The 26,201-nt window shown below is 48.8% G+C and overlaps 1 protein-coding gene across 1 annotated transcript in view; it reads left to right on the top strand.

Moving 5' to 3' along the window:
• capn5a (calpain 5a) overlaps positions 1 to 26,201 on the top strand; it is a 129,757-nt gene that overhangs the window by 72,745 nt on the left and 30,811 nt on the right. The window contains exons 3-6 of the mRNA XM_070892553.1: positions 9,855 to 9,986; positions 10,835 to 11,043; positions 20,107 to 20,299; positions 24,232 to 24,425. Coding sequence (XP_070748654.1) covers positions 9,855 to 9,986; positions 10,835 to 11,043; positions 20,107 to 20,299; positions 24,232 to 24,425 — 728 coding nt within the window. The remainder of the gene's footprint in view (positions 1 to 9,854; positions 9,987 to 10,834; positions 11,044 to 20,106; positions 20,300 to 24,231; positions 24,426 to 26,201) is intronic.

Genomic DNA, 26,201 nt, shown 5'->3' with positions numbered 1-26,201 from the left:
AATGCGCTGCCTGAAAGGGTGGTGGAAGTGGATTCAATGGTGACCTTTCTTCCAGCTGCTGACTGACCTGCTGAGTGCCCGCCTTGGCTGAGTGGGTAGCAACCTTGTCTCCTGAGTCAGAAGGTAATTGGTTCAAGTCCCACTCCAGGTACTTGAACACCAAAATCTAGGCTGACCCTCCCAGGGGCAGTGCTGAGGGAGGGCTGCACTGTCGGAAGTGCCGTCTTTCAGATGAGACGTTAAACCGAGGGTCCGCCTGCGCTTCTAGGTGGACATTAAAGATACCATGACACTATTTCGAAGAAGAGCGGGGGAGTTCTCCCTGGCGCCAATATTTAACTCCCAATCAATCTGGCTAAATAAGCCGACTATCTAGGTCATTATCACATTGCTGTTTGTGGGAGTTTGCTGTACGCAATTGGCTGCCGCGTTTCCCACATTACGACGGTGACTACACTTTAAAATTGGCTGTAAAACACTTTGGGATGTCGTGAGGTTGTGAAAGGCACTATATAAATGCAAGTCTTTACTTCCAACAATTTCTGATTTTATTTGGTTTATCAGTAAATGTGTAGCAACAACAAATTGCATTTATCTAGCGCCTTTATGGTCGTAAAACGTGGCACGGCGCTTCACAGGGAGCGACTATCAAACAAAATCTGACACCAAGCCGCAGGAGGAGAAATTGGGACAGATTGGTCAAAGAGGTAGATCGGAAAGGATTTCTTGCACTCAATCCCTCGCTACACACTAATTAGGGCTGGGTTTTCGAGGGGTTTGCGATCGGGTTTTCGCCGTGTTTTGAACCTCCGCCGCGAAAACCCAACCGCTAAGCCTGGGCAGAATCCTCGGCTCGCTGTGTGATGTGGCGATGGGACGTACCACCGGGGAGAGCAGCGCCGGACGTGTAACGAGGCGGATTGCGTTACCGTCCGCGCTTCGGCGCTCACCCGACCCGTACGCCACGCCCAGAACAGCGACAGGGTCAAACCTGTCGGTGCAGCCCTGCCAGCAACGGTAAGTTAGAAAACCTGCAAAAAAAAGGTACATTAAAGGGTTTTTTTTCAACGATTTGGTGGCTAAGGGTCTTGAAAATGTTTGTTTTTTAAAAAAAATTCCCCCGCCCCCATCCCAAGGCGCCTCTCTCGCAGCGCAAACGACCCCGCCCTAAAGTTGGTGAGGATCATGTTTTGCATCGTGAATAATTGTGCAACGCCTCCCTTACCGATGACCCCCAAAGGCCGAAAAGTTCGACCTAAAACGGTCATTTTCATGTGTCGCTGCTACCTTTGCCCGAATATCCAGCCCCAAGTGCAACTTTACTTGTAACTGAAAGCCTGCTGGAACTCCTCCTATCTGGTGAGAAGTTCCCTGCTTAGAATTCCGTCGGGAAGAGATTTGGAACCACAGGACTCCTGCATGTGTTTACCCATCTCCAGCCAAGCTGGCTGCGTGACTCATGGATTCCCCTCGAGCTGTTGCTTTGTCTTCCCTGCTAAACCTGCAGGAAAGAAAGACTTGCATTTATATAGCGCCTTTCACTGCACGTCCCAAAGCGCGTTTACAGCCAAGGAAGCACTTTTTTTGGGGGGGGAGTGTAGTCACTGTTGTAATGTAGGAAATGCGGCAGTCAAATTGTGCACAGCAAGCTCCCACAAACAGCAATGTGATAATGACCCAGATAACCTGTTTTTGTGATGTTGAGTGAGGGATAAATATTGCCTCAGGACGCCGGGGATAACGCCCCTGCGCTTCTTCAAAATAGTGCAGTGGGATTTTTTTACGTCCACCCGAGAGGGTAGACAGATTTTAACGTCTCATTCGAAACGGAGGAGGACGCTCCATAATCCCTCACGGTTGACCATGTCAAAGGCCTTTGAGGCCAAAGAAGGCCATGTACAAGGGTTGGTGCTGCTCCCTGCATTTCTCTTGCAGTTGTCACGCGGTGACGATCATGTCCGTTGTACCCCTCAGTGGACAGAATCCGCACTGTCGCTCTGGAAGGAGCTCTGGGGTGGGACTTGAACTCATGAACTGCTCCATCAGGCACCATTGCTAGTGCTGAGCCAAGGCTGACATTAAAGGGCTCCTTTTTGCTTTATCATCACTCAACTATTGGAGGCCGTGCCTTCTGTTGCCTAGGCCCCAAGCTCTGGAACTCCCTGCCTAAACCTCTCCGCCCTCTCTATCTCTCTCTCCTCCTTCAAGACACTTCTTCAAACCTACCTCTTTGACCAAGCTTTAGGTGGATCTGCGCTAATTTCTCCTTGTGCGGCCCAGTGTCAAATCTCATGATAATCCTGTGAAGAGCCTTGGGATGTTTCACTACGTTAAAGGTGCTGTATAAATACATGTTGCTGATTTAGGAGTGAGGTCTGTTGGAATTTCGATTACACAGGGAATTCTGGAACTTTTCCAGAGTCAGCAAGATACTCCCTGATAACCCCCAGACAGTATGTTGGTGTTCCCTATACGAAAGGGTGAGATGGAGCATTGCAGCGAGGAAGATTGGGAAGAACGTTAGTACGATGGCGCAGCCCTGCTTGACCGCAGTCCGGGCGTGGATTGGGTCTGAGGTGGATCCATTGCCCAGGATCACGGCCTGCATGTCATCGTGGAGCAGACGGAGGATGTTGACAAACTTTTGGGGGCAGCCGAAACGGAGGAGGACGCTCCATAATCCCTCACGGTTGACCATGTCAAAGGCCTTTGAGGCCAAAGAAGGCCATGTACAAGGGTTGGTGCTGTTCCCTGCATTTCTCTTGCAGTTGTCACGCGGTGAAGATCATGTCCATTGTACCCCTCAGTGGACAGAATCCGCACTGTCGCTCTGGAAGGAGCTCTTCAGCCACAGGGAGAAGACGAATGAGAAGGATTCCTGCGATGACTCCCTGTGGCCAACAGCAGGGCGATTCCTCTGTAGTTTCCGCAGTCGGACTTGTCCCCTTTCTTGAAGATAGGAAAGACATAAGACTCCCAAAGCAAGCATTCTACGCGGAGTTTTGACACGTCATGCGAGCCCCAGGTGGGTAGAGGAAACGCTTCAAGCACACCCTCAATGCCTCCTTGAAAAAATATAACATCTCCACTGACTCCTGGGAATCTTTGGCCCAAGACTGCCCAAAGTGGAGGAAGAGCATCCGGGAGGGCGCTGAGCACCTCGAGTCTCGTCGCCGAGAGCATGCAGAAACCAAGCGCAGGCAGCGGAAGGAGCTCGCTGCAAACCAGACTCCCCACCCACCCTTTCCTTCAACCACTGTCTGTCCCACCTGTGACAGAGACTGTAATTCCCGTATTGGACTGTTCAGTCACCTGAGAACTCACTTTTGGAGTGGAAGCAAGTCTTCCTCGACTCCGAGGGACTGCCTATGATGATGTTTCCTATACATTGGATGTTGTATAGAACCGAGGACATCTGGGAGTGAAGGTCGAGTTGAGACACTATAGGAATTAAACACGTAATGAAAAAGAGCCAATCAGTCTTATGCTTCCATAGGCCATGTGCAGTCTATCCTGTCATAGACTCTTTGCCCCACTCAAGGCTGAAGCAAAGTTATGCTAAAATACCCTAAAGATAGTGAAGAGAATGCCAGAATGCCAACTTGGATATTATAATATATGGACCTGTGAGGATGCTCACAGGTTTGTAGAGATGTTGTGTTGTGAGTGGCTGAGCCAGTCACATGATGTTCATAATAAAACCCCAGCCAGTTGGGTTCAGGGAATCCACGATGAGGCAGGTGGTTGTGAGCCTGGTGGATGAACTGGTCATGTGTCGTGTGATTGTTAAACCTTTGCTAATAAACCAACTAGTTCTTAATAGCAGTGTGTTGCTATGGATTCTTCAGCAAAGAAGCAAATACATTACAGGTATCAACCTTGGCTTAGTGTAACACTCGGGTCTTAAAAGAAAGAAAGACTTGGATTTATATAGCGCCTTTCACAACCACCAGACGTCTCGAAGTGTTTTACAGCCAATGAAACACATGGATTAGGGTGGGAAAAAATCTTATAAAATGGTAGGCGCCCCCCACTTTCAGCCGGGCGTGGGGGGGGGACAATTTCAGCTTTTAAGCAAACGCTTTTGTGCACACGCTTTTAAACGCGCGCTTTAATGCACACACACATTCACACGCACACAGTCTTTGTGTGCAGTCTTTAGATGCCAGCTGCTGACTCCAGGCTGACTGGAGCTGAGTGTTTTACTGCGCCGATATCCTGACCCATTACATCGATGCCTTTGTTGATTCTGGAGCTGCTGGACGGGTTTGCGGTGACGGGCGGGGAATGGAATGTCCTTCGGCCTTGTATTACTCCAGGGCGTGGCCGGAACCGCAGCATCTCATTACATACTATCTCTGCTTAGCCTCTTTGCTCGTTTTTCTGGCTGGTTGACAATACGCACAACACACAGGGTGAAGGCTCGGGTTGGCAGCTCTGGTCGAATGTGTTCCTGGAGGTTTTAAGAACATAAGAACATGAGAAATAGGAGTAGGCCACCTGGCCCCTCGAACCTGCTCCGCCATTCAATAAGATCATGGCTGATCTGATCATGGACTCAGCTCCACTTCCCCGCCCGCTCCCCATAACCTTTGACTGCCTTATCGCTCAAAAACCTGTCGATCTCCACCTTAAATATATTCAGTGACCCAGCCTCCACAGCTCTCTAGGGCAGAGAATTCCAAAGATCCACAACCCTCAGAGAAGAAATTCCTCCTCATCTCAGTTTTAAATGGACGACCCTTTATTCTTAAACTATGCCCCCTAGTTCTAGATTCCCCCACGAGGGAAAACCTCTTCTCTGCATCTACCCTGTCAAACCCCCTCATAATCTTATCCATTTCAATAAGATCACCTCTCATTCTTCTTAACTCCAATGAGTATAGGCCCAACCTGCTCATAGGACAACCCCCTCATACCTGCAATCAACCTAGTGAACCTTCTCTGAACTGCCTCCAATGCAAGTATATCCCTCCTTAAATAACAAGACCAAAGCTGTACGCAGTACTCCAGGTGTGGCCTCACCAATACCCTGTACAGTTGTAGCAGGACTTCTCTGCTTTTATACTCCATCCCTCTTGCAATAAAGGCCAACATTCCATTTGCCTTCCTGATTACTTGCCGTACCTGCATACTAACTTTTTGTGTTTCATGTACAACGAGCCCCCAGATCTCTCTGTACTGCAGCATTTTGTAATCTCTCTCCATTAAAACAATAATTTGCTTTTTAAATTTTGCTACCAAAGTGGATAACCTCACAGTTTCCCACATTATACTCCATCTGCCAATTTTTTGCCCACTCACTTAGCCTGTCTATATCCCTTTGCTGATTCTTTGTGTCCTCCTCACAACTTGCTTTCCCACCTATTTTTGTATCATCAGCAAGTTTGGCTACATTACACTCATCCTTCATCCAAGACCCTTCGTAGATTGTAAATAATTGAGACCCCAGCACTGATTGCTGCGGCACCCCACTAGTCACTGCCAACCTTAAAATGACCCATTTATCCCAACTCTCTGTTTTCTGTTAGCTAATCCTGTATCCATGCTAATATATTACCCCCAGCCCCAATCTTGTGCAGTAACATTTTACGTGGCACCTTATTGAAAGCCTTCTGGAAATGCGAATACATTACATCTACTGGTTCCCCTTTATTCACCCAGCTCGTTACATCCTCAAAGAACTCTAGCACATTTGTCAAACATGATTTCCCTTTCATAAAACCATGCTGACTCTGCTTGATTGAATTATGCTTTTCCAAATGTCCTGCTACTGCTTCCTTAATAATGGACTCCAGCATTTTCCCAACGACAGATGTTAGGCTAACTGATCTATAGTTTCCTGCTTTTTGTCTCCCCCCTCTTTTAAATAGGGGCGTAACATTTGCAGTTTTCCAATCCGCTGGGATCGCCCTAGAATCCAGGGAATTTTAGCAGATTAGAACCAATGCATCCACTATCTCTGCAGCCACTTCTTTTAAGACCCTAGGATGTAAGCCAGCAGGTCCAGGGGACTTGTCCGCCTTTATTCCCATTAATTTGCCAAGAACTTTGCGTCCTGGAAATGAATCTTCTATTCCCTCTCAGGTGGACGTAAAAGATCCTATGGCACTATTTCAAAGTAGAGCGGGGGAGTTCTCCTGATGTCCTGCCCAACATTTATCCCTCAACCAACATCACTAAAAAGCAAATTATCTGGTCGTTATCACATTGCTGTTTGTGGGAGCTTGCTGTGTGCAAATTGGTTGCTGCATTTCCTACAATACATCATTATCATAGGCAGTCCCTCGGAATCAAGGAAGACTTGCTTCCACTCTATAAAAGTGAGTTCTCAGGTGACTGAACAGTCCAATACGGGAATTACAGTCTCTGTCGCAGGTGGGACAGACAGTGGTTGAAGTGAAAGGGTGGGTGGGGAGTCTGGTTTGCCGCACGCTCCTTCCGCTGCCTGCGCTTGGTTTCTGCATGCTCTCGGCGATGAGACTCGAGGTGCTCAGCGCCCTCCCGGATGCATTTCCTCCACTTAGGGCGATCTTTGGCCAGGGACTCCCAGGTGTCGGTGGGGATGTTGCACTTTATCAGGGAGGCTTTGAGGGTGTCCCTGTAACGTTTCCTCTGTCCACCATGTCATTGGCTGTAAAGGACTTTGGGATGTCCTGAAGTTGTGAAAGGCGCTATCGAAATGAAGAAATGTCATCGATCTGAAACGTTAACTCTGTTTCTTTCTCCACAGATGCTGCCTGACCTGCTGAGTATTCCCTGCATTTTCTGTTTTTATTGTATAAATGCAAGTTCGTTCTTTCCTTTCCTTCATTCTGTCCCTCCCAGCAATGGAACCAGATTATTGAGGAGTGGTTCTATGATCTAAAGAGGGAATAGGGCTCCGGGTAAACATATTGGTGGCCGTGGAACGGATACGAGTTTGTTCCAATGAAGAAGTGAAGAATTGCCCATCCTAAACAGAAAAGGCTGGAAACACACATCCCTGACGCCTGCGCGATTGTCCTTTGGCTGCGATGGTAAACAGAGGCTCCGCCTACCCTCGGGTGGACATTAAAAAATCCCCATGCACCATTTGAAGAGCAGGGAGTCCTGGCCAAATAATTATCCCTCAACCACCATCACTAAAACAAATGATCTTGTTGCTTTTTGTGGAACCTCTGTTTCTCATTTTCTTCTGTATTCGTTCTGTCTGTCTCTCTCTCCTGTCTGTCGCTCGCTCACTCGCTCTGTCTGTTTCTCTCTCTCTTGCTCTCTGTGTTTCTCCCTCTGTCTCTCTCTCTCGCTCTGTTTCTCTCTCTACTTCTATCCTTCGTTCTATCTGTGTGTGTCTCTCTCTCACTCTGTCTTGCTCGCTCTCTGTCTGTGTTTCTCCCTCTGTCTCTCCTTCTATCTCTCCGTGTCTCTGTCTATCTTTCTATTAGTCTGTGTCTCGCTCTCTCCTCTCTTTTTCTTTTGTGTAACTCATCCTCAGAACTGGTGATGGATACACACCTTGAAAAGTTAGGACCAGTTTCTGCTCTCTCTACGGAGGTGACCTGCTTTGACCTTCGGTGACATTCCAGTGTTCATGGTGTGTGTGTGTTTGCGACCCGGGGAGAGCTGTTGGGGACGAGGTGGGGGTCGGGAGGGAAGATTATTCAGAGTGCTGCCTGCTGATGATGTCCAGCGATTGGTTTAGTCGCTCTGTGCTGTGCATCCACAGGCTCCATTGCCACAGCGAGCTCGGTGAATACTTGATTGACGGAAGGTATTTGGCTGTGGAAGTTCCGGGTGTATAACGGTTCCAAATATCCGTCCGGTGATTGTGACTACATCAGTTAATTTAAAACCGTAAAATTAATGAGGTGCCTGTCAGGCTCATTGATTGCAAATTATGCTTGAATTATTTTTTAAACCTTTGCTTAACAAAGTGATTTAACATCGATTCAGAAAGAAGAAAGAAAGACTTGGATTTATATAGCGCCTTTCATGACCACCAACGCTTTACAGACAATGAAGTACTTTTTGAAGTGTAGTTACTGTTGTAATGTGGGAAAGGCGGCAGCCAATTTGCGCACAGTAAGCTCACACAAACAGCAATGCGATAATGACCAGATAATCTGTTTTTTGTTATGGTGACTGAGGGATAAATATTGGCCAGGACACCGGGGATAACTCCCCTGCTCTTCTAAATAGTGCCGTGGGATCTTTTACGTCCACTTGGGAGAGCAGACGGGGCCTCGGTTTAACGTCTCATCTGAAAGGCACCCCTCCGACAGTGCGGCGCTCCCTCAGTACTGCCCCTCCGACAGCGAGGTGCTCCCTCAGTACTGCCCCTCCGACAGCGCGGTGCTCCCTCAGTACTGCCCCTCCGACAGCGCGGCGCTCCCTCGGTACTGCCCGTCCAACAGCTCGGCGCTTCCTCAGTACTGCACTCGAATGTCGGCCGGGATTTTTGTGCTCAAGTCCCTGGAGTGGGACTTGAACCCACAACCTTCTGACTCTGAGGCGAGGGTGCTGCCCACTGAACCACAGCTGACCCATTGACCCAGTGTAGTTGTTGGGTCTGTCCACCGCCCATTCCTGCTCCGACCTGTTGACCCCTGCCGATCATATTTGTCTTTTTTTTCTGTGGGGGTGGAACAACAAGTGATCCCGAGCTGGAAGGAGCAGGAATGGGCGGTGGACAGACCCAACAACTACGCTGGGTCAATGGGTCAGCCGTGGTTCAGTGGGCAGCACCCTCGCCTCAGAGTCAGAAGGTTGTGGGTTCAAGTCCCACTCCAGGGACTTGAGCACAAAAATCCCTGGGCAAGGCGACGGAGCAAAGAAATGGCCTTGGATCACAAAGACTAGATTAGCACAAATCAATGCGGAATAATTTGAATGATCGAGGCGAGATTCTGTGGGCGATTGTTAACTCGATTCGCTCAGCAGTTATAATTGTCCTGGCTCTTGCCTGTATGAAAGCCGCCATGAGCTGCATTTTTAACCTGCTCTCGAGCAGGCAGCAAGGACAGGTGCCTGGAGACAACAGGGTCCTTCTTTATATGTGCATGTTGTGGCCCGAGCTGGTCTACAGGGCTGTAGTGATACCCGCCCTCTTGTACTGCTTAGAAATATGGACCGTGTATAGTAGACACCTCAAGTCGCTGGAGAAATGCCACCAACGATGTCTCCTGCAAATCCCCTGGGAGGACAGACTCACCAATGTTAGTGTCCTCGACCAGGCCAACATCCCCAGCATCGAAGCACTGACTACACTCGACCAGCTCCGTTGGGCGGGCCACATTGTCCACATGCCTGACACGAGACTCCCAAAGCAAGCGCTCTACTCGGAACTCCTTCACGGCAAACGAGCCAAAGGTGGGCAGAGGAATCTTTTCAAGGATGCCCTCAAAGCCTCCCTGATAAAGTGCAACATCCCCACCGACACCTGGGAGTCCCTGGCCAAAGACGGCCCTAAGTGGAGGAAGAGCATCCGGGAGGGCGCTGAGCACCTCGAGTCCCGTCGCCAAGAGCATGCAGAAAACAAGCGCAGGCATCGGCAGGAACGTGTGGCAAACCAGTCCCACCCACCCTTTCCTTCAACCACTGTCTGTCCCACCTGTGACAGAGACTGTAATTCCCGTATTGGACTGTACAGTCACCTGAGAACTCAGTTTTAGAGTGGAAGCAAGTTTTCCTCGATTCCGAGGGACTGCCTATGATAATGATGATGATGTGGCCCGATGACATCATTGAGACCCGACTGTAATTTTAACCTGGGCCTGAGCGGGGAGTCCACTTGGAGTTAAAATCGGGCCCTCGGACTCTCCTCATGCCTGTCTGAGTCAATGTTTTATTTTCCCTCTTTTTTTTTCACCCCACAGGAAATCTGCAACAGCCCCCACCTCTTTGTTGATGGAATGAGCGCCCATGACTTGAACCAGGGCCAGCTGGGTAACTGCTGGTTTGTTGCTGCCTGTTCCTGCTTGGCCTCCAGGGATGCTTTGTGGCAAAAGGTAATTGTTCCTTTAACATTTCTGTTTTTTTTTTTGTGGCCTCCTCATTTGCGGTCGCATTGACTGCGGATCAGGCTCGAGGGACTGAACGGCCTGCTCCTGCTCCCGTGTTACACATGGACAACATTCTGGCTGGGGAGTCTAGAACCAGGGGGTCACAGTCTCAGGATAAGAGGTCGGCCATTTAGGGCTGAGATGAGGAGAAATTTCTTCATTCAGAGGGTGGTGAATCTTTGGAATTCTCTGCCCCAGAGGGCTGTGGAGGCTCAGTCGTTGAGTATATTCAAGACCGAGATAGAGAGTTTTGGATCGTAAAGGAATCGAGGGATATGGGGATAGTGCAGGAAAGTGGAGTTGAGGTAGAAGATCAGCCCTGATATTGAATGGCGGAGAAGGCTTGAGGGGCCGATTGGCCTACTCCTTCTACCATTTCTTGTGTTCTTATTGTTGTGTATAGAAGAACTCCACGAGGCTGAGTACTGTGAGCTAAACTTAGTGTGACCTTAGTCGTCTTTATTGCAACTCCAGAGTGCCTAAACAACATTGCAGATAACCTTTTATACTGGCCCTGCACGTGTGTGTAGGTGACCATTAGGACTCCCAACAGTCGCGCCCTCTGGTGGCAAATGTTACATGTTTACATCAGATCAGCCATGATCTTATTGAATGGCGGAGCAGGCTCGAGGGGCCAAATGGCCAACTCCTGTTCCTATTTCCTACGTTCTTATGACTTCTACACTTGCATTGGTACCCGACGAAGCTGTCGAGCGACTCGGTGGAACAGCCGACCTGTTGACCCCTGCCGATCATATTTGTCTTTTTTTTTTTCTGTGGGGGTGGAACACCAGGTGATCCCGAGCTGGAAGGAGCAGGAATGGGCGGTGGACAGACCCAACAACTACGCTGGCATCTTCCACTTCCGCTTCTGGCGCTTCGGAGAGTGGGTGGACGTGGTGGTCGACGACAGGCTGCCAACAGTCAACGGCCAGCTGATCTACTGCCATTCCAACTCCAAGAACGAGTTCTGGAGCGCCCTGGTGGAGAAGGCCTATGCCAAGTAAGTGGCAAGGGGAGACCCTGGGCTGGAATCGCACTGCCTCGTGCCTCTTCCCCTTTCACTGGGTGGCGCTAGAATCATAGCCAGTCCCTCGGAATCGAGGAAGACTTGCTTCCACTCTTAAAATGAGTCCTTGGGTGACTGAACAGTCCAATATGAGAATTACAGTCTCCGTCACAGGTGGGCAGACAGTGGTTGAGGGAACGGGTGGGTGGGACAGGTTTGCCGCACGCTCCTTCCGCTGCCTGCGCTTGTTTTCTGCATGCTCTCAGCGACGAGACTCGAGGTGCTCAGCGCCCTCCCGGATGCACTTCCTCCACTTAGGGCGGTCTTTGGCCAGGGACTCCCAGGTGTCAGTGGGGGATGTTGTACTTTTATCAGGGAGGCTTTGAGGGTGTCCTTGTAAAGTTTCCTCTGCCCACCTGTAGGAGTTTCGAGTAGAGCGCTTTCTTTGGGAAGCTAGAATGTTCCAGCACAGGAGGAGGCCAGCTGTTATCAAAGAGCAAGTTATTATTTAAATGGAGAAAGACTACAAAGTGCTGCAGTACAGTGGGACCTGGGGGTCCTTGTGCATGAAAATCAAAAGGATAGTATGCAGGTACAGCAAGTGATCAGGAAGGCCAATGGAAACTTGGCCTTTATTGTAAAGGCGATGGAGTATAAAAGCAGGGAAGTCTTGCTACAGCTATACAGGGTAATGGTGAGGCCTCACCTGGAATACTGCGTGCAGTTTTGGTTTCCATATTTGTCAAAGGATATACTTGCTTTGGAAGCAGTTCAGAGAAGATTCACTAGGTTGATTCCGGGGACGAGGGGGTTGACTTATGAGGAAAGGTTGAGTAGGTTGGGCCTCTACTCATTGGAATTCAGAAGAATGAGAGGTAGTCTTATCGAAACGTATAAGATTGAGGGGGCTTGACAAGGTGGATGCAGAGAGGATGTTTTTACTGATGGGGGAGACTAGAACTAGGGGGCATAATCTTAGAATAAGGGGCCGCCCATTTCAAACTGAGAGGAGGAGGAATTTCTTCTCTATGAGGGTTGTAAATCTGTGGAATTCTCTGCCCCAGAGAGCTGTGGAGGCTGGGTCATTGAATATATTTAAGGTAGAGATAGACAGATGTACGATAAAGGAGTTGAGGGTTGTGGGGAGTAGGCAGGGAAGTGGAGTTGTGGCCAAGATCAGGTCAGCCATGATCGTATTGAATGGAGGAGCAGGCTCGAGCGGGCCAAATGGCCGACTCCTGCTCCTATTTCTTAAGGAACGCAGTGCCTGAAAGGGCGGTGGAAGCAGATTCGATAGTAACTCTTCAAAGGGGAACTGGATAAATACCTGTACATGAAAAGAAAAAATTTGCAGGGCTATTGGGAAAGAGCAGGGGAGTGGGACTAATCGGATCAATCTTTCAAAGAGGCGGCATCCTTCTGTGATGTCAGAGTCTGCGATTAACTGAGATTAGAATTTTGAATCTCTTGACTACCCTACAGAAAAAATATTTTTTAAGTTGTTGGGTAATAGTCAGCTGTGGCTCAGTGGGTAGCACTCTCTGCTCTTAAGTCCCACTCCAGAGACTTGAGCACACAAATCTAGGCTGACACTTTAGTGCAGTACTGAGGGAGCGCTGCACTGTCGGAGAGGCAGTACTGAGGGAGCGGCGCACTGTCGGAGGGGCAGTACCGAGGGAACGCCGCACTGTCGGAGGGGCAGTACTGAGGAAGCTCTACATTGTCGGAGGTGCCGTCTTTCGGATGAGACGTTAACCCGAGGCCCTGTCTGTCCCCTCTGGTTGACGTAAAAGATCCCACGGCACTATTTCGAAGAGCAGGGTAGTTTTCTCCAGTGTCCTGCTCAATATTTATCCCTCAACCAACATTACAAAAAGAAGCAGATTATCTGTGTCATTATCACATTGCTGTTTGTGGGAGCTTGCTGTGTGCAAATTGGCAGCCGTGTTCCCTAGATTACAACAGTAACTACGCTTCAAAAAGTACTTCGTTGGCTGTAAAGCGCCTTGGGACATCAGGTGGTCCTGAAAGGCGCTATAGGTGCCTGAAGGAAAAAAATTTTTTTTAGGGCTATGGGGAAAGGGCGGGGGAGTGGGATTGGCTGAGGTGCTCTTGCAGAGAGCCGGCACGGGCTCGACGGGCCGAATGGCCTTATTCTGTGCTGTAACCGTTCTATGATTCTATGGGGTGGTAATTCAGGTAGGTTAGCGGCTCTGGAAAGGGTTGGATAAGGGGCCTCGTGCGGTGCAGAGCAGTACCGCCCAGGGGTGTTGAGCCGGTGTGTAACGCCCCTGGTTTCGACAGCGCGGTGATGTATTGTTTGGTGCCGACCCTGTACCTCTCCGTAGCGCGCCCTAGTGGAACCGGCTGGGAACAGCGGGCGGTCCGAGCTGTTCCTGCAGCGTTGAGGAAATCAGTCTGATTTCTTTTATTTTAAATTTTCGCGATTTATGTTTAAGCGGAGTGAGCAAAGGTATTGGGAACGTTTTGGGTGGTTTTTTTAACCGTTTTTTTTTTTCCCCCCACAGGGAACCCTCTCTTGGTGTGCTCCAAGGCCGGCTGTTTAGCTCGGGATTTCCAGTCGCTCAGCCAGCCTAGCGCCCTGAGAGAGGTGTACAACGCCTCCCTTAGCGCTCCGCTCCACACTCGTGGAGCAGCTGGTGAATTTCGTGGCTGCGGACGCAAACCATTTCCCGCCGCAAAGTTTACCGTCCCACCGCCATTCGCGCCCAACCAAATTTCCACCCCGATAGTTCTCGAAATGCAAGTCTTTCTTTAATAAGAACAATAAGCCAGCACGTTGAGAGAGCCTCCAGAATAGAGAGAGGCTGTGCTTGCAGTATGTAGGAGTGATGCTAGAGCCCAGACTGAGGGTGTTTTGAGCGTGAACAGGATGAATAAGCTCAGCAGTAAGCCTGGCTTTGAGTGGAATTTTTGGGAGTCGACTGCGGTATTTAATTTATAGACCAGAACAAATTGGCTTCCAGTATCGCTCGCTTGGCCATGCTGTTAAGATTCCCCACGCAATGTAAATCAGCACTGAAGCCTCTTTGGCAACGAACGCTGGCATTTAAATCATGTGCAGAAAGCATTTCCTGCTCCCAGAGCCCCTTGACCTCAGGCGTGTCGTGTTGTGGCTATTGAAAGGCTACAACAAGAAAGACTTGGCGCCTTTCATGGCCACTGGACGTCTCGGAGCGCTTTACAGCCAAGGAAGTACCTTTTGGAGTGCAGTCACCGTTGTCATGTGGGAAACGCGGCAGCCAACGTGCGCACAGCAAGCTCCCACAAACAGCAGCGTGATAATGACCCAGATAATATTGGGCTAAACTTTCCTTTCATTTTCGGCGATTTTCTCGACGGTACAGCTGTTTTTCCACCCGGTGAAAGTTTCCCCCTTAGATTTTCAATGGCAAGCCCGCCGGGACCAAACCGCCAACGAGAGAATCACCGGGGCGTAAGTTTGGCCTCAACAGCGGCCCATCCAGATCGCCGAGGGAACCGCTCTGTGAAAGCTGCTTAAACAGGGTGGCAGGTGAGTACTTTGCAAAGAAAGGTAAGTTAAAGGTTCTTTCTTTAGTTTTAAATTTTAAAACTCCGATTATGTGTCTTGGGAATGTTTTTTAACTAAAAAAAAATAAAAAGTGAAATTTTTAAAAAGAAATGTTTCCCCCCTCCCTAGGCCCCAACCACAGCCTCGGACTAAATTTTTTAAGAACCGCCCCTTTGCCCCTTAAGTTTCCCCTTAACCGCCGAGAATAATGGTGCAATACCCATTTTCTTGCCGAGCGATTCGTTTTAACTTAAAAGTGTAAATTTCCGCCAACGTTACTTACCAAACGTTCGCGGTTTTTCTGGGCGGGCAATCGGGCATCGAGGGGCTCTCGGGGAAAGTCTAGCCCAATGTTTTTTTTTATAAAAACAGAAAATGCTGGAAATCTCAGCGGGTCAGACAGCACCTGTGGAGAGAAACAGAGTTAACATAGAAACATAGAATCATAGAAAATAGGTGCAGGAGTAGGCCATTCGGCCCTTCGAGCCTGCACTGCCATTCAATGAGTTCATGGCTGAACATGCAACTTCAGTACCCCATTCCTGCTTTCTCACCATACCCCTTGATTCCCCTAGTAGTAAGGACCTCATCTAACTCCTTTTTGAATATATTTAGTGAATTGGCCTCAACTACTTTCTGTGGTAGAGAATTCCACAGGTTCACCACTCTCTGGGTGAAGAAGTTTCTCCTCATCTCGGTCCTAAATGGCTTACCCCTTATCCTTAGACTGTGACCCCTGGTTCTGGACTTCCCCAACATTGGGAACATTCTTCCTGCATCTAACCTGTCCAAACCCGTCAGAATTTTAAACGTTTCTATGAGATCCCCTCTCATTCTTCTGAATTCCAGTGAATACAAGCCCAGTTGATCCAGTCTTTCTTGATATGTCAGTCCCGCCATCCCGGGAATCAGTCTGGTGAACCTTCGCTGCACTCCCTCAATAGCAAGAATGTTCTTCCTCAAGTTAGGAGACCAAAACTGTACACAATACTCCAAGTGTGGCCTCACCAAGACCCTGTACAACTGTAGCAACACCTCCCTGCCCCTGTACTCAAATCCCCTCGCTATGAAGGCCAACATGCTATTTGCTTTCTTAACCGCCTGCTGTACCTGCATGCCAACCTTCAATGACTGATGTACCATGACACCCAGGTCTCGTTGCACCTCGGGTTGATGGCCCTTTATCAGATCATTGACCTGAAACATTAACTCTGTTTCTCTCCACAGCTGTTGCCTGACTCCGAGATTTCCAGCTTTTATTTCAGCTTCCAACATCTGCAGTATTTTCCTTTTTTTGAATTACTGTTATTTTTGTTATGTTGGCTGAGGGATAAATATTGGCCACAGGACACCAGGAATAACTCCACAGCTCTTCTTCGAAATAGCGCCATGGGATCTTTTGTGTCTACCTGAGAGAGCAGACGGGGCTTCAGTTTAATGTCTCATCCGAAAGGCAGCACCTCTGACAGTGCAGCACTCCCTCAACACTGCACTGCAACGTCAGCCTGGATATTTTTGTGCTCAAGTTCCAGGAGTGGGGCTTGAACCCACAACCTTCCGACTCAGAGGCGAGAGTGCTACCCACTGAGCCACAGCTGACACTAGAAGCGAGCAGAATGATCGAGGGATTGGATTATGAGGAGGGATTATGGCAACTGGCCAGGTTCTCACTGGGAAAGAGCAGGTCGAGAGGTGATGTGGTTGCTGTTTTTTGGATTCTGGATAATGTAGACCATGAGAAGCTGTTTTACCGTGTCCAGAACAGTAGAACCAGACGACACAGCCTGCGCTCGAAGGAGGGGGAAATTCAAAACCTAATCTGCGGAAATAGTGGCCCAGAAATTGGGGTCGGAGGCTTCCCGCGGGCGGATGTACCTGGTGGTCCCGGAGGAACGTATACTTGGGGTCCGAGGCCTCCAAACGCAGTCCAGCATAGGGGGCCCACGTATTCCAGGAGCGTCTGTGCATCCTGGGATCATGCGGGCCGGGCCAATCGATGAAAATAGCGTCTCCCTATTCGCAGTAATGGCGATCTCTGAATATTGCCATTCCTATCGATGGGGGTACCCCCCAAAAACACTTCAAATAAATAAGAAAAACACTTCACATATTTAAAATTTATTGAAATTGAATTTAATTAAATGTTTTAGACAAAAAAAAATTCTGAACTTTTTTTAATATACAAATAGTATCTCAGTTTCTCAGTGACCGAGTGGTCAGTCTATGGGACGGGCTCCCGAGGGAGACGGTGGAAGCCCGTTCGTGTTGATTCATTCAGATGCAAAATAGATCAGATTCCTTTCAGAAAATAATATTTCTGCGATACAGTGTGTGAGCAATGTGAGACGTGTGTCGTGAGCTTGGGGGGGGAGGGGGGAACAGGTGACTGGACCTGTGGTTCCCAAAGCGCTCCACCAATAGGGGCTTTCCTCCACCTCGTGTTTAGGTCAGTTGTAGACTCATTGATAAAGATTGGTTGCTGTGATTGGTCAACAGTTCCATTATCGTATCGTGCGATTGCCAGGGTGGCAGATGAAGGCAGCTCAAAGTACACGAGGGGGGAAAGGAATAAAAGGGTCCTCTGTCGAGATTAGATGATGTAGGAGTGAGAGGAGGCTTGTGTGGAGTAGTTTTGGTCTCCGTATTTAAGGAAGGATATACTTGCATTGGAGGCTGTTCAGAGAAGGTTCACGAGGTTGATTCTGGAGATGAGGGGGGTTGACTTATGAGGAAAGGTTGAGTAGGTTGGGCCTACACACATTGGAGTTCAGAAGAATGAGAGGTGATCTTATTGAAACTTATAAGATAATGAGGGGGCTCGACAAGGTGGATGCAGTGAGGATATTTCCACTCACAGGGGAAACTAAAACTAGGGGACATAGTCTTAGGATAAGGGGCTGCCCATTTAAAACTGGAATGAGGAGGAATTTCTTCTCTGAGGCTTGTAAATCTGTGGAATTCTCTGCCTCAGAGAGCTGTGGAGGCTGGGTCATTGAATATATTTAAGGTGGAGATAGACAGATGTTTGAGCGATAAGGGAATAAAGGGTTATGGGGAGCGGGCAGGGAAGTGGAACTGAGTCCATGATCAGATCAGCCATGATCTTATTGAATGGCGGAGCAGGCTCGAGGGGCCGAATGGCCGACTCCTGCTCCTATTTCTTACGTTCTTATAAACACTGACCTAGTTCAGTCAGGCTGAATGGCCTGATTTTGTGCTGTACATTCTATGTACCCGGTCTGGCCTTTTATGTGACTCCAGTTCCAACACCAACGTGGTTGACTTCTTAAATGCCTCCTGAAGTGTCCGCACAAGCCAGCTAGTTAATAGAACATAGGAACGTAAGAAATAGGAGCAGGAGTAGGCCATACGGCCCCTCGAGTCTGCTCCGCCATTCAATACGATCATGGCCGATCCGATCATGGACTCGGGTCCACTTCCCTGCCCGTTCCCCATAACCCCTTATACCCTTATCGTTTAAGAAACTGCCTATTTCTGTCTTAAATATATTCAATGACCTTCTTCCACAACTCTCTGAGGCATCGAATTCCACAGATTTAGAACCCTCTGAGAGAAGAAATTTCTCCTCATCTCAGTTTTAAATGCGTGGTCCCTTATTCTAAGATTATGCCCTCTAGTTCTAGTCTCCCCTATCAGTGGAAACATCCTCTCTGCATCCACCTTGTCAAGCCCCCTCAATCTTATACGTTTCGATAAGATCACCTCTCATTCTTCTGAACTCCAATGTGTAGAGGCCCAATCTACTCAACCTTTTCTCATAAGTCAACCCCCTCACCTCCAGAATCAACCTAGTGAACAGCCTCCAAAGCAAGTATATCCTTTTGTAAATATGGAAACCAAAACTGCACGCAGTATTCCAAGTGTGGCCTCACCAATACCTTATATAGCTGTAGCAAGACTTCCCTGCTTTTATACTCCATCCCTTTTGCAATTAAGGCCAAGATTCCATTGGCCTTCCTGATCACTTGCTGTACCTGCATACTAACCTTTTGTGTTTCATGCACAAGTACCCCCAGGTCCTGCTGTACTGCAGCACTTTGCAGTCTTTCTCCATTTCAATAATAGTTGTACCGGGATGGGCCAAAAGTTGCCGGTCTTGCCAGCAATGCTGACATTCCGTAGAATTCATTCAAAAAATTGGCTGGTGTGGCTGTATGAAGGGCTACAATTGACTTCAGCCTTGGGCACGGGCTGGAGTTCACTCCTGACTGTTACTCCGCAACTATGGTGGGGACTGTGCATGTATGGATGAGCGGATTGGGCTTGCTTGTGATGCCCCTGTAGTTGAAGTGCCTGCCTCTAGGTTGGCACACACACAAGGCCGTGGATCAGCTGCTATTGTCTGTGGAACCAGAGTGCATTTTGAGCGGATGCCTGCAGTAGGGGAGAGGAAGGGACAAAATTGGAATGGGGTGGAAATGGGATAGAAGGAATATACAGAGAGTGCTAATTGGGACCCAACTGGTTGTTTTATTTTAAGGAATTTTGATAACTCTGCAAAACAAAATGCCTGGCGTCCAGAAACTCTACTGCCCGCGTCCTAACTCGCACCAAGTCGCGCTCACCCATCACCCCCTGTGCTCGCTGACCTACACTGGCTCCCGGTCCGGCAACGCCTCGATTTTTAAAATTCTCAAATCCCTTGTTTTTCCAATTCCTCAATGGCCTCTTCCCTCCCTATCTCTGAAACATCCTCCAACCCGTACATCCCTCCAGGATCTCTGAACTCCTCCAGTTCTAGCCTCTTGCACATCCCCCAATTTCCATCGCTCCATCATTCAGCTGCCAAAGCCCCTAATCTGTAGAATCCGCTCTCTACCCTCTTGTTAAGATGCTCCTTAAAACCCACTCCTCACCTGTTCTTGTCTCTGCTTATGTGACACGGTATCACATTTTTTGCATGATCTTTGTGTGTTTCAGCTGTGGCTCAGTGGGCAGCACACTTACCTCTGCGGGTTCAAGTCCCACTCCAGGAACTTGAGCACATAAATCCAGGCTGACACTCAAGCACAGCGCTGAGGGAGCACTGCACTGTCGGAGGTGTCATCTTTCGGATGAGACATTAAACAGAGGCCCCGTCTGCTCTCTCAGGCAGCCGTAAAAGATCCCACGGCACTATTTTGAAGAAGAGCAGCAAGTTATCCCCGGTGTCGTTGCCAATATTTCTCCCTCAATCAACACAACAACAAAAACAGATTATCTGGTCATTATCACATTGCGGTCCGTGGAAGCTTGCTGTGCGCAAGTTGGCTGCCGCGTTTCCCTACATTACAACAGTGACTGCACTCCAAAAGTGCTTCACTGGCTGTAAAGCGCTTTGGGACATCCGGTGGTCATGAATGGCGCTATATAAATGCAAGTCTGTTATATAACGCACCTTGGGATGTTTTGGCCAGGTTAAAGGCGCTATATAAATGTAAATTGTCGTTGTTGTTGACCGTTCTGGCCCTTTCCCTCCTCCCCCCCCCTCCCCCCACCCTCAGACTGGCGGGCTGCTACGAGTCTCTGGATGGAGGCAACACTGCGGATGCGCTGGTGGATTTTACGGGCGGCGTATCGGAGCCGGTCGATCTGGTCCAGGGGAACTTCGCCACTGTGGAGGACCTGCGGCTCCAGCTGTTCGACAAGCTCCTGAAGGTGTACAACCGCGAAGGTCTGATCAGCTGCTCGATCAGGGTGAGTATTGATTCTGCTCTCGTTGGGTATTTCAAATAAACACATCAAAACCATGCCTGGGTTCGAAGATTCATAGAAACATAGAAAATAGGAGCAGGAGTAGGCCATTCGGCCCTTCGAGCCTGCACCGCCATTCAATATGATCATGGCTGATCCTCTATCTCAACACCATATTCTCGCTTTCTCCCCATACCCCTTGATGCCTTTTGTGTCTAGAAATCTATCTATCTCCTTCTTAAATATATTCAGTGACTTGGCCTCCACAGCCTTCTGTGGTAGAGAATTCCACAGGTTCACCACCCTCTGAGTGAAAACATTTCTCCTCATCTCGGTCCTAAATTTCCTACCCCGTATCCTGATACTGTGACCCCTTGTTCTAGACTTCCCAGCCCCGGGGGAAACATCCTCCCCGCATCCAGTCTGTCCAACCCCGTCAGAATTTTATACGTTTCAGTGAGATCCCCTCTCATTCTTCTAAACTCCAGTGAATACAGGTCTAGTCGACCCAATCTCTCCTCATACAACAGTCCTGCCATGCCAGGAATCAGTCTGGTGAATCTTCGCTGAACTCCCTCTATGACAAGTATATCCTTTCTTAGGTAAGGAGACCAAAATTGCACACAATACTCCAGGTGTGGTCTCACCAAGGCCCTGTGTAACTATAGTAAGACATCCTTGCTCCCGTACTCAAATTCTCTTGCAATGATTCAAGTAGTCTTTACTCGCACCGGTGAGGAGCCTGCCTGCTCATTTGTCTGTAGCCAGGCCTCTCCTATGATACAATGTTCCAAGCAACCTTTTAATCACTTAATGATGCATGTCGGCCTCATGCACGGCAACCCCCCTACCCTACCCATGTCGTTAAATTGGCCCAAAGCCCGCATGCACAGTTGCTGATTGATTAATTCCCTTTTGCGTCACACAATCATTGGCCTATGTCTCATACCAGATGGAGTTTCTCCAACATGTCACTTCTGACCCCTTGCCCTGTTTAGCTGCCACTCTGGGCCTCCTGTGGTTCAACAGTTTGGCCTCCTGTAATTGTCCTCAGGTTACACAGCTTGTAAAGTTCACCACGACAAAAGCCCCTTTTTTAGTTCCGAGATTGATTCTTAACCCTTTAATTATAACAGAGCTCCAAAGTCCCACTTCAGTGCTTTCTCTTTCCTCCACCACCCATTGCTGTTGACTGGAGAGTTAATAATAATGGGTCTGCACTTGCAATTACAGTCCAGTCCCGATTATGCCGGGCATGGCTCAGTGGGCAGCACTCTGAGTCCGAAGGTTGTGGGTTCAAGTCCCCACTCCACAAACTTGACCACACAAATCCAGATTGACACTCTCAGTGCAGTGCTGAGGGAGTGCTGAACTGTCGGAGGTGCCGTTTTTCGGATGAGACGTCAAACCGCGAAAGGCTTCTATTTATGCAGTGCCTTTTATGACCTCGGGACATTCCAAAGTACTTTACAATCAATGAAGTACTTTCGAAGTGCAGTCAACAACAACAACTTGCATTTATATAGCACCTTTTAAAGCAGTGAAACGTCCCGAGGCGCTTCACGGGGGAATTATGAGAGAACTATTTGAGAACGAGCAGCAAAATAGAAATTGGGCAGATGACCAAAAGCTTGGTCAAAGAGGTAGGTTTTAAGGAGCATCTTGAAGGAGGAAAGAGAGGCGGAGAGGTTTAGGCAGGGAGTTCCAGAACTTGGGGTCAAGGCAATAGAAAGCACGGCCACCAGTGGTGTAGCGATTATAATCAGGGGGCAGAATTATAGGAATACAGATACTTCGGGGTGGGGGGGAGGAGAATGGGCGGTTGTGGGGCTTGAGGAGATTAGAGATAGGGAGGGGCAAGGCCGAGGAGGGATTTGCAAATAAGGATGAGAATTTTGAAATTGAGGCGTTGCTTAACTGGAAGCCAATGTAGGTCAGCGAGCACAGTGGGTGATGGGTGAGCGGGACTTGGTGCAAGGTAGGGTTGCCAAGTTTTGGATCACCTCAGTCAGTGCTGGAACCTAGTATGTATGTTGTCCCCTGCTTCTCGCTCAGTTCCTCCCCCTCTCCCCTTTCTCATGAAGGTGAGACTCCTGCTGGAGTCCTCCAAGGGCACAAGATGTGGTCCTGCACCCAACCAGTGCCGTTCTTCATGGTGAGCCTGGATGGTGGGTATTGGGGTGCTATTGGGTTATCGGACAAAGCCTACCCTGGCCATGGGCCAAAGAAAAGGGAGGTGCTGTGCCATTTATTGTGTACTTTTATCTCATTAGATAGAGTAGACAATAAATGGGAGGATCATGAGAAGTGTGGAGGAACAGAGGGATCTTGGAGTGTATGTCCACAAATCCATAAAGTTAGCAGGACAGGTCGATAAGGTAGTTTAAAAAGGCATACGGAATTCTTTCCTTTATTAGCCAAGGCATAGAATATAAGAGCAGGGAGGTTGTGCTAGAACTGTGTACAACACTAGTTCATAGAAACATAAAAAATAGGTGCAGCAGTAGGCCATTCGGCCCTTCGAGCCTGCACTGCCATTCAATAAGATCATGGCTGATCATTCCCTCAGTACCCCTTTCCTTCTTTCTCTCCATACCCTTTGATCTCTTTAGCCGTAAGGGCCATATCTAATTCCCTCTTGAATATATCCAATGAACTGGCATTAGCAACTCTCTGCGGCAGGGAATTCCACAGGTTAACGACTCTCTGAGTGAAGAAGTTTCTCCTCATCTCAGTCCTAAATGGCCTACCCCTTATCCTCAGACAATGTCATCATAGGTAGTCCCTCGAAATCGAGGAAGACTTGCTTCCACACTCAAAGTGATTGAACAGTCCAATACGGGAATTACAGTCTCTGTCACAGGTGGGACAGACAGTGGTTGAAGGAAAGGGTGGGTGGGGAGTCTGGTTTGCCGCACGCTCCTTCCGCTGCCTGCGCTTGTTTTCTGCATGCTCTCGGCGACGAGACTCGAGGTGCTCAGCATCCTCCCGGATGCTCTTCCTCCACTTAGGGCGGTCTTGGACCAGGGCTCTCAGGTGTTAGCTAACACTAGTTAGGCCACAGCTGGAGTACTGCGTGCAGTTCTGGTCACCACAAATACAGGATAGATGTGATTGTACGAGAAAGGGTGCAGAGGAGATTTACGAGGATGTTGCCAGGACTGGAAAATTTTAGCTATGAGGAAAGATTGGCTAGGCTGGGTTTGTTTTCTTTGGAACAGAGGAGGCTGAGGGGACATTTGATTGAGGTGTATAAAATTATGAGGGGCCTAGATAGAGTGGATAGGAAGGACCTATTTCTCTTAGCAGAGGGGTCAATAAACAGCGGGCAAAGATTTAAAGTAATTGGTAGAAGGATTAGAGGGGAGTTAAGGAGAACTTTGATTCACCCAGAGAGTGGTGGGGGTCTGGAACTCACTGCCTGAAAGGGTAGTAGAGGCAGAAACCCTCATCACTTTAAAAAAAAAATACTTGGATGTGCACTTGAAGTGCTGTAACCTAAGAGCTACAGACCAAGAGCTGGAAAGTGGGATTAGGCTGGATAGCTCTTAGTCGGCCGGTACGGACACGATGGGCCGAAATGGCCTCCTTCCATGCTGTAAATTTCTATGATTCTAAGAATCTGGAGTGGGGAACCCAGGTTGATCTGTCTGGTCTTCTGACCAGTCTGATTAAATTATGAGGGGCCTAGATAGAGTGGATAGGAAGGACCTATTTCCCTTAGCAGAGGGGTCAATAACCAGCCGTTGCGCCCTCACTATTGCTCGAGCACTTGACTCTGCCCAAGGATTGAAGTTGGGATGCTCTGGCTCTGGCGAGCGACACTCAGTGCCACCTGGTGCCTTGAGTTAATGCGTTGTCTTTGATGTTGGCTGTTTTGTTTGTGCAGTTTCAGCTTTACAGAGGGGTTGCTTTTTTTATTTTGTTTCCCTTAGATCGCGTCCGCGGCCGAGATGGAAACGCGCCTGAGCAGCGGGCTGGTGAAAGGTCACGCCTATGCCGTGACCGACGTCCGCAAAGTGCGCCTTGGGCACGGTCTCTTTGCCTTCTTCAAAGCGGAAAAGCTCTTCATGATCAGGATGAGGAACCCCTGGGGCCAAAAGGAATGGAACGGCCCGTGGAGTGATAAGTAAGGCCACTTTCTATGCCTTTCCGAGCCCGTCGAAAGGCGGCTTTGCACGTGGAGGCCTGTCGTGCGGCCTTCAGTAATGCATGGTGTGTGACCATTGGGTGAGGTGCTCTTGGCTGTAATGTCTCATAAAAATTAACAGCAGAGGAATAGGCCACTGGGCCCAACAGGTCCGTGCCGGTGTTTATGCTCCACACGAGCCTCCTCCCAACCCTCTTCATCTCACCCCATCACCATATCCTTCTATACCTTTCCTCCCTCATGTATTTTCCTGGCTTCCCTTAAAGGTGTCTATGTTTTTATGGAGTCATGGAATGTACACAGCATGGAAGGAGGCCATTCGGCCCGTCGAGTCCGTGCCGGCTCTCTGCAGGAACACCTCAGCTCGTCCCACTCCCCCGTCCTTTCCCTGTAGCCCTGCAAATATTTTTCCTTCAGGTACTTATCCAATTCCCCTTTTTGAAAGCCACGATTGAGTCTGCCTCCACCACCCTCAGGCAGCGCATTCCAGATCCTAACCACTCGCTGTGTAAAAAAAGTTTTTCCTCATGTCGCCTTTGGTTCTTCTGCCAATCGACTTAAATCTGTGTCCTCTGGTTCGCGTCCATTCCGCCAATGGGAACAGTCTCTCTCTATCTACTCTGTCCAGACCCTCATGATTTTGAACGTCTCGATCAAATCTTTTCTCAACCTTCTCTGCTCTAAGGAGAACAACCCCAGCTTCTCCAGTCTATCCACGTAACTGAAGTTTACACCTCAACCACTCCACGTGGTAGTGAGTTTCACATTCTAATTACTCTCTGGGTAAGGAAGTTCCTCCTGAATTCCACATTAGACTTATTAGTGCCTATCTTATATTTATGGCCCCAGCTTGCTCTAATAAGCCTGCCACAGCTTACTATTGAGGTTCACACATGAAGATTACCAACTTGGGTGAGGTACCAGAGAGAATTAAGAACATAAGAAATAGGAGCAGGAGTAGGCCATTCGGCCCCTCGAGCCTGCTCCGCCATTCAATACGATCATGGCTGATCCGATCATGGTCCACTTCCCTGCTCGCTCCCCATAAGCCCTTAATCCCTTATCAGTTAAGTAGCTGTCTATCTCTGGCTGGGTTCAAGGAACTATACCCTGATATGAGCCAATTTTTGGAATACAAGAATCTTTTTGAGACAAAAATAGCCCATTAGGTCCGAAATAACCATCTTTATCGTAGCTCTCCTTCGCCATGTCATGGAACCTATTTCTGTCTCTGGAAGCTTAACTAACTGCCCAAATCCATTTATCATTCTCTTGAAAAGGGGGGTGACCTGATAAAAGGCCTTTAAGATTGTACTACTAGGCAGTCCCTTGAGACGAGGATGATGCTCTTCACAGCAAAAATAGATGCGCTCACAGGTGTTACAATGGGTTACATCTTAAAGGGTGGAAGATGCCTGTGCGTGGGTTTTTTTAACGTGTGGTGGCCGTTGCACACCAGCCACCACACGGGCTTGACAGAGCTAGGCCTTGGTCTAGTGGCGAGGATAGATCAAGACGACTGGAGACCAAGTTCTGTTGTGCCTTCCCTGGGCCCCGACCCCACTGTTGTTAAATGCTGCGCTGCTCCTGGGCAACGACCCCCTCAAGATTGTATAAGGGTTTGATTGGGGAGATGTAGAGAAGATATTTCCACTTGTGGAGAAAGACCAAAACTGGGGGCCATAATAAATACAAGAGGGAATTCAGGAGAAACTTCTTTACCCAGAGAGAGGTCAGAATGCGAAATTGGCTACA

Source organism: Pristiophorus japonicus, chromosome 10, assembly GCF_044704955.1.
Source record: "Pristiophorus japonicus isolate sPriJap1 chromosome 10, sPriJap1.hap1, whole genome shotgun sequence".
NCBI classification, from domain to species: domain Eukaryota; kingdom Metazoa; phylum Chordata; class Chondrichthyes; family Pristiophoridae; genus Pristiophorus; species Pristiophorus japonicus.
The sequence above is the reverse complement of the archived record's forward strand: the minus strand, read 5'-3'. Positions and strand labels throughout refer to the sequence as shown.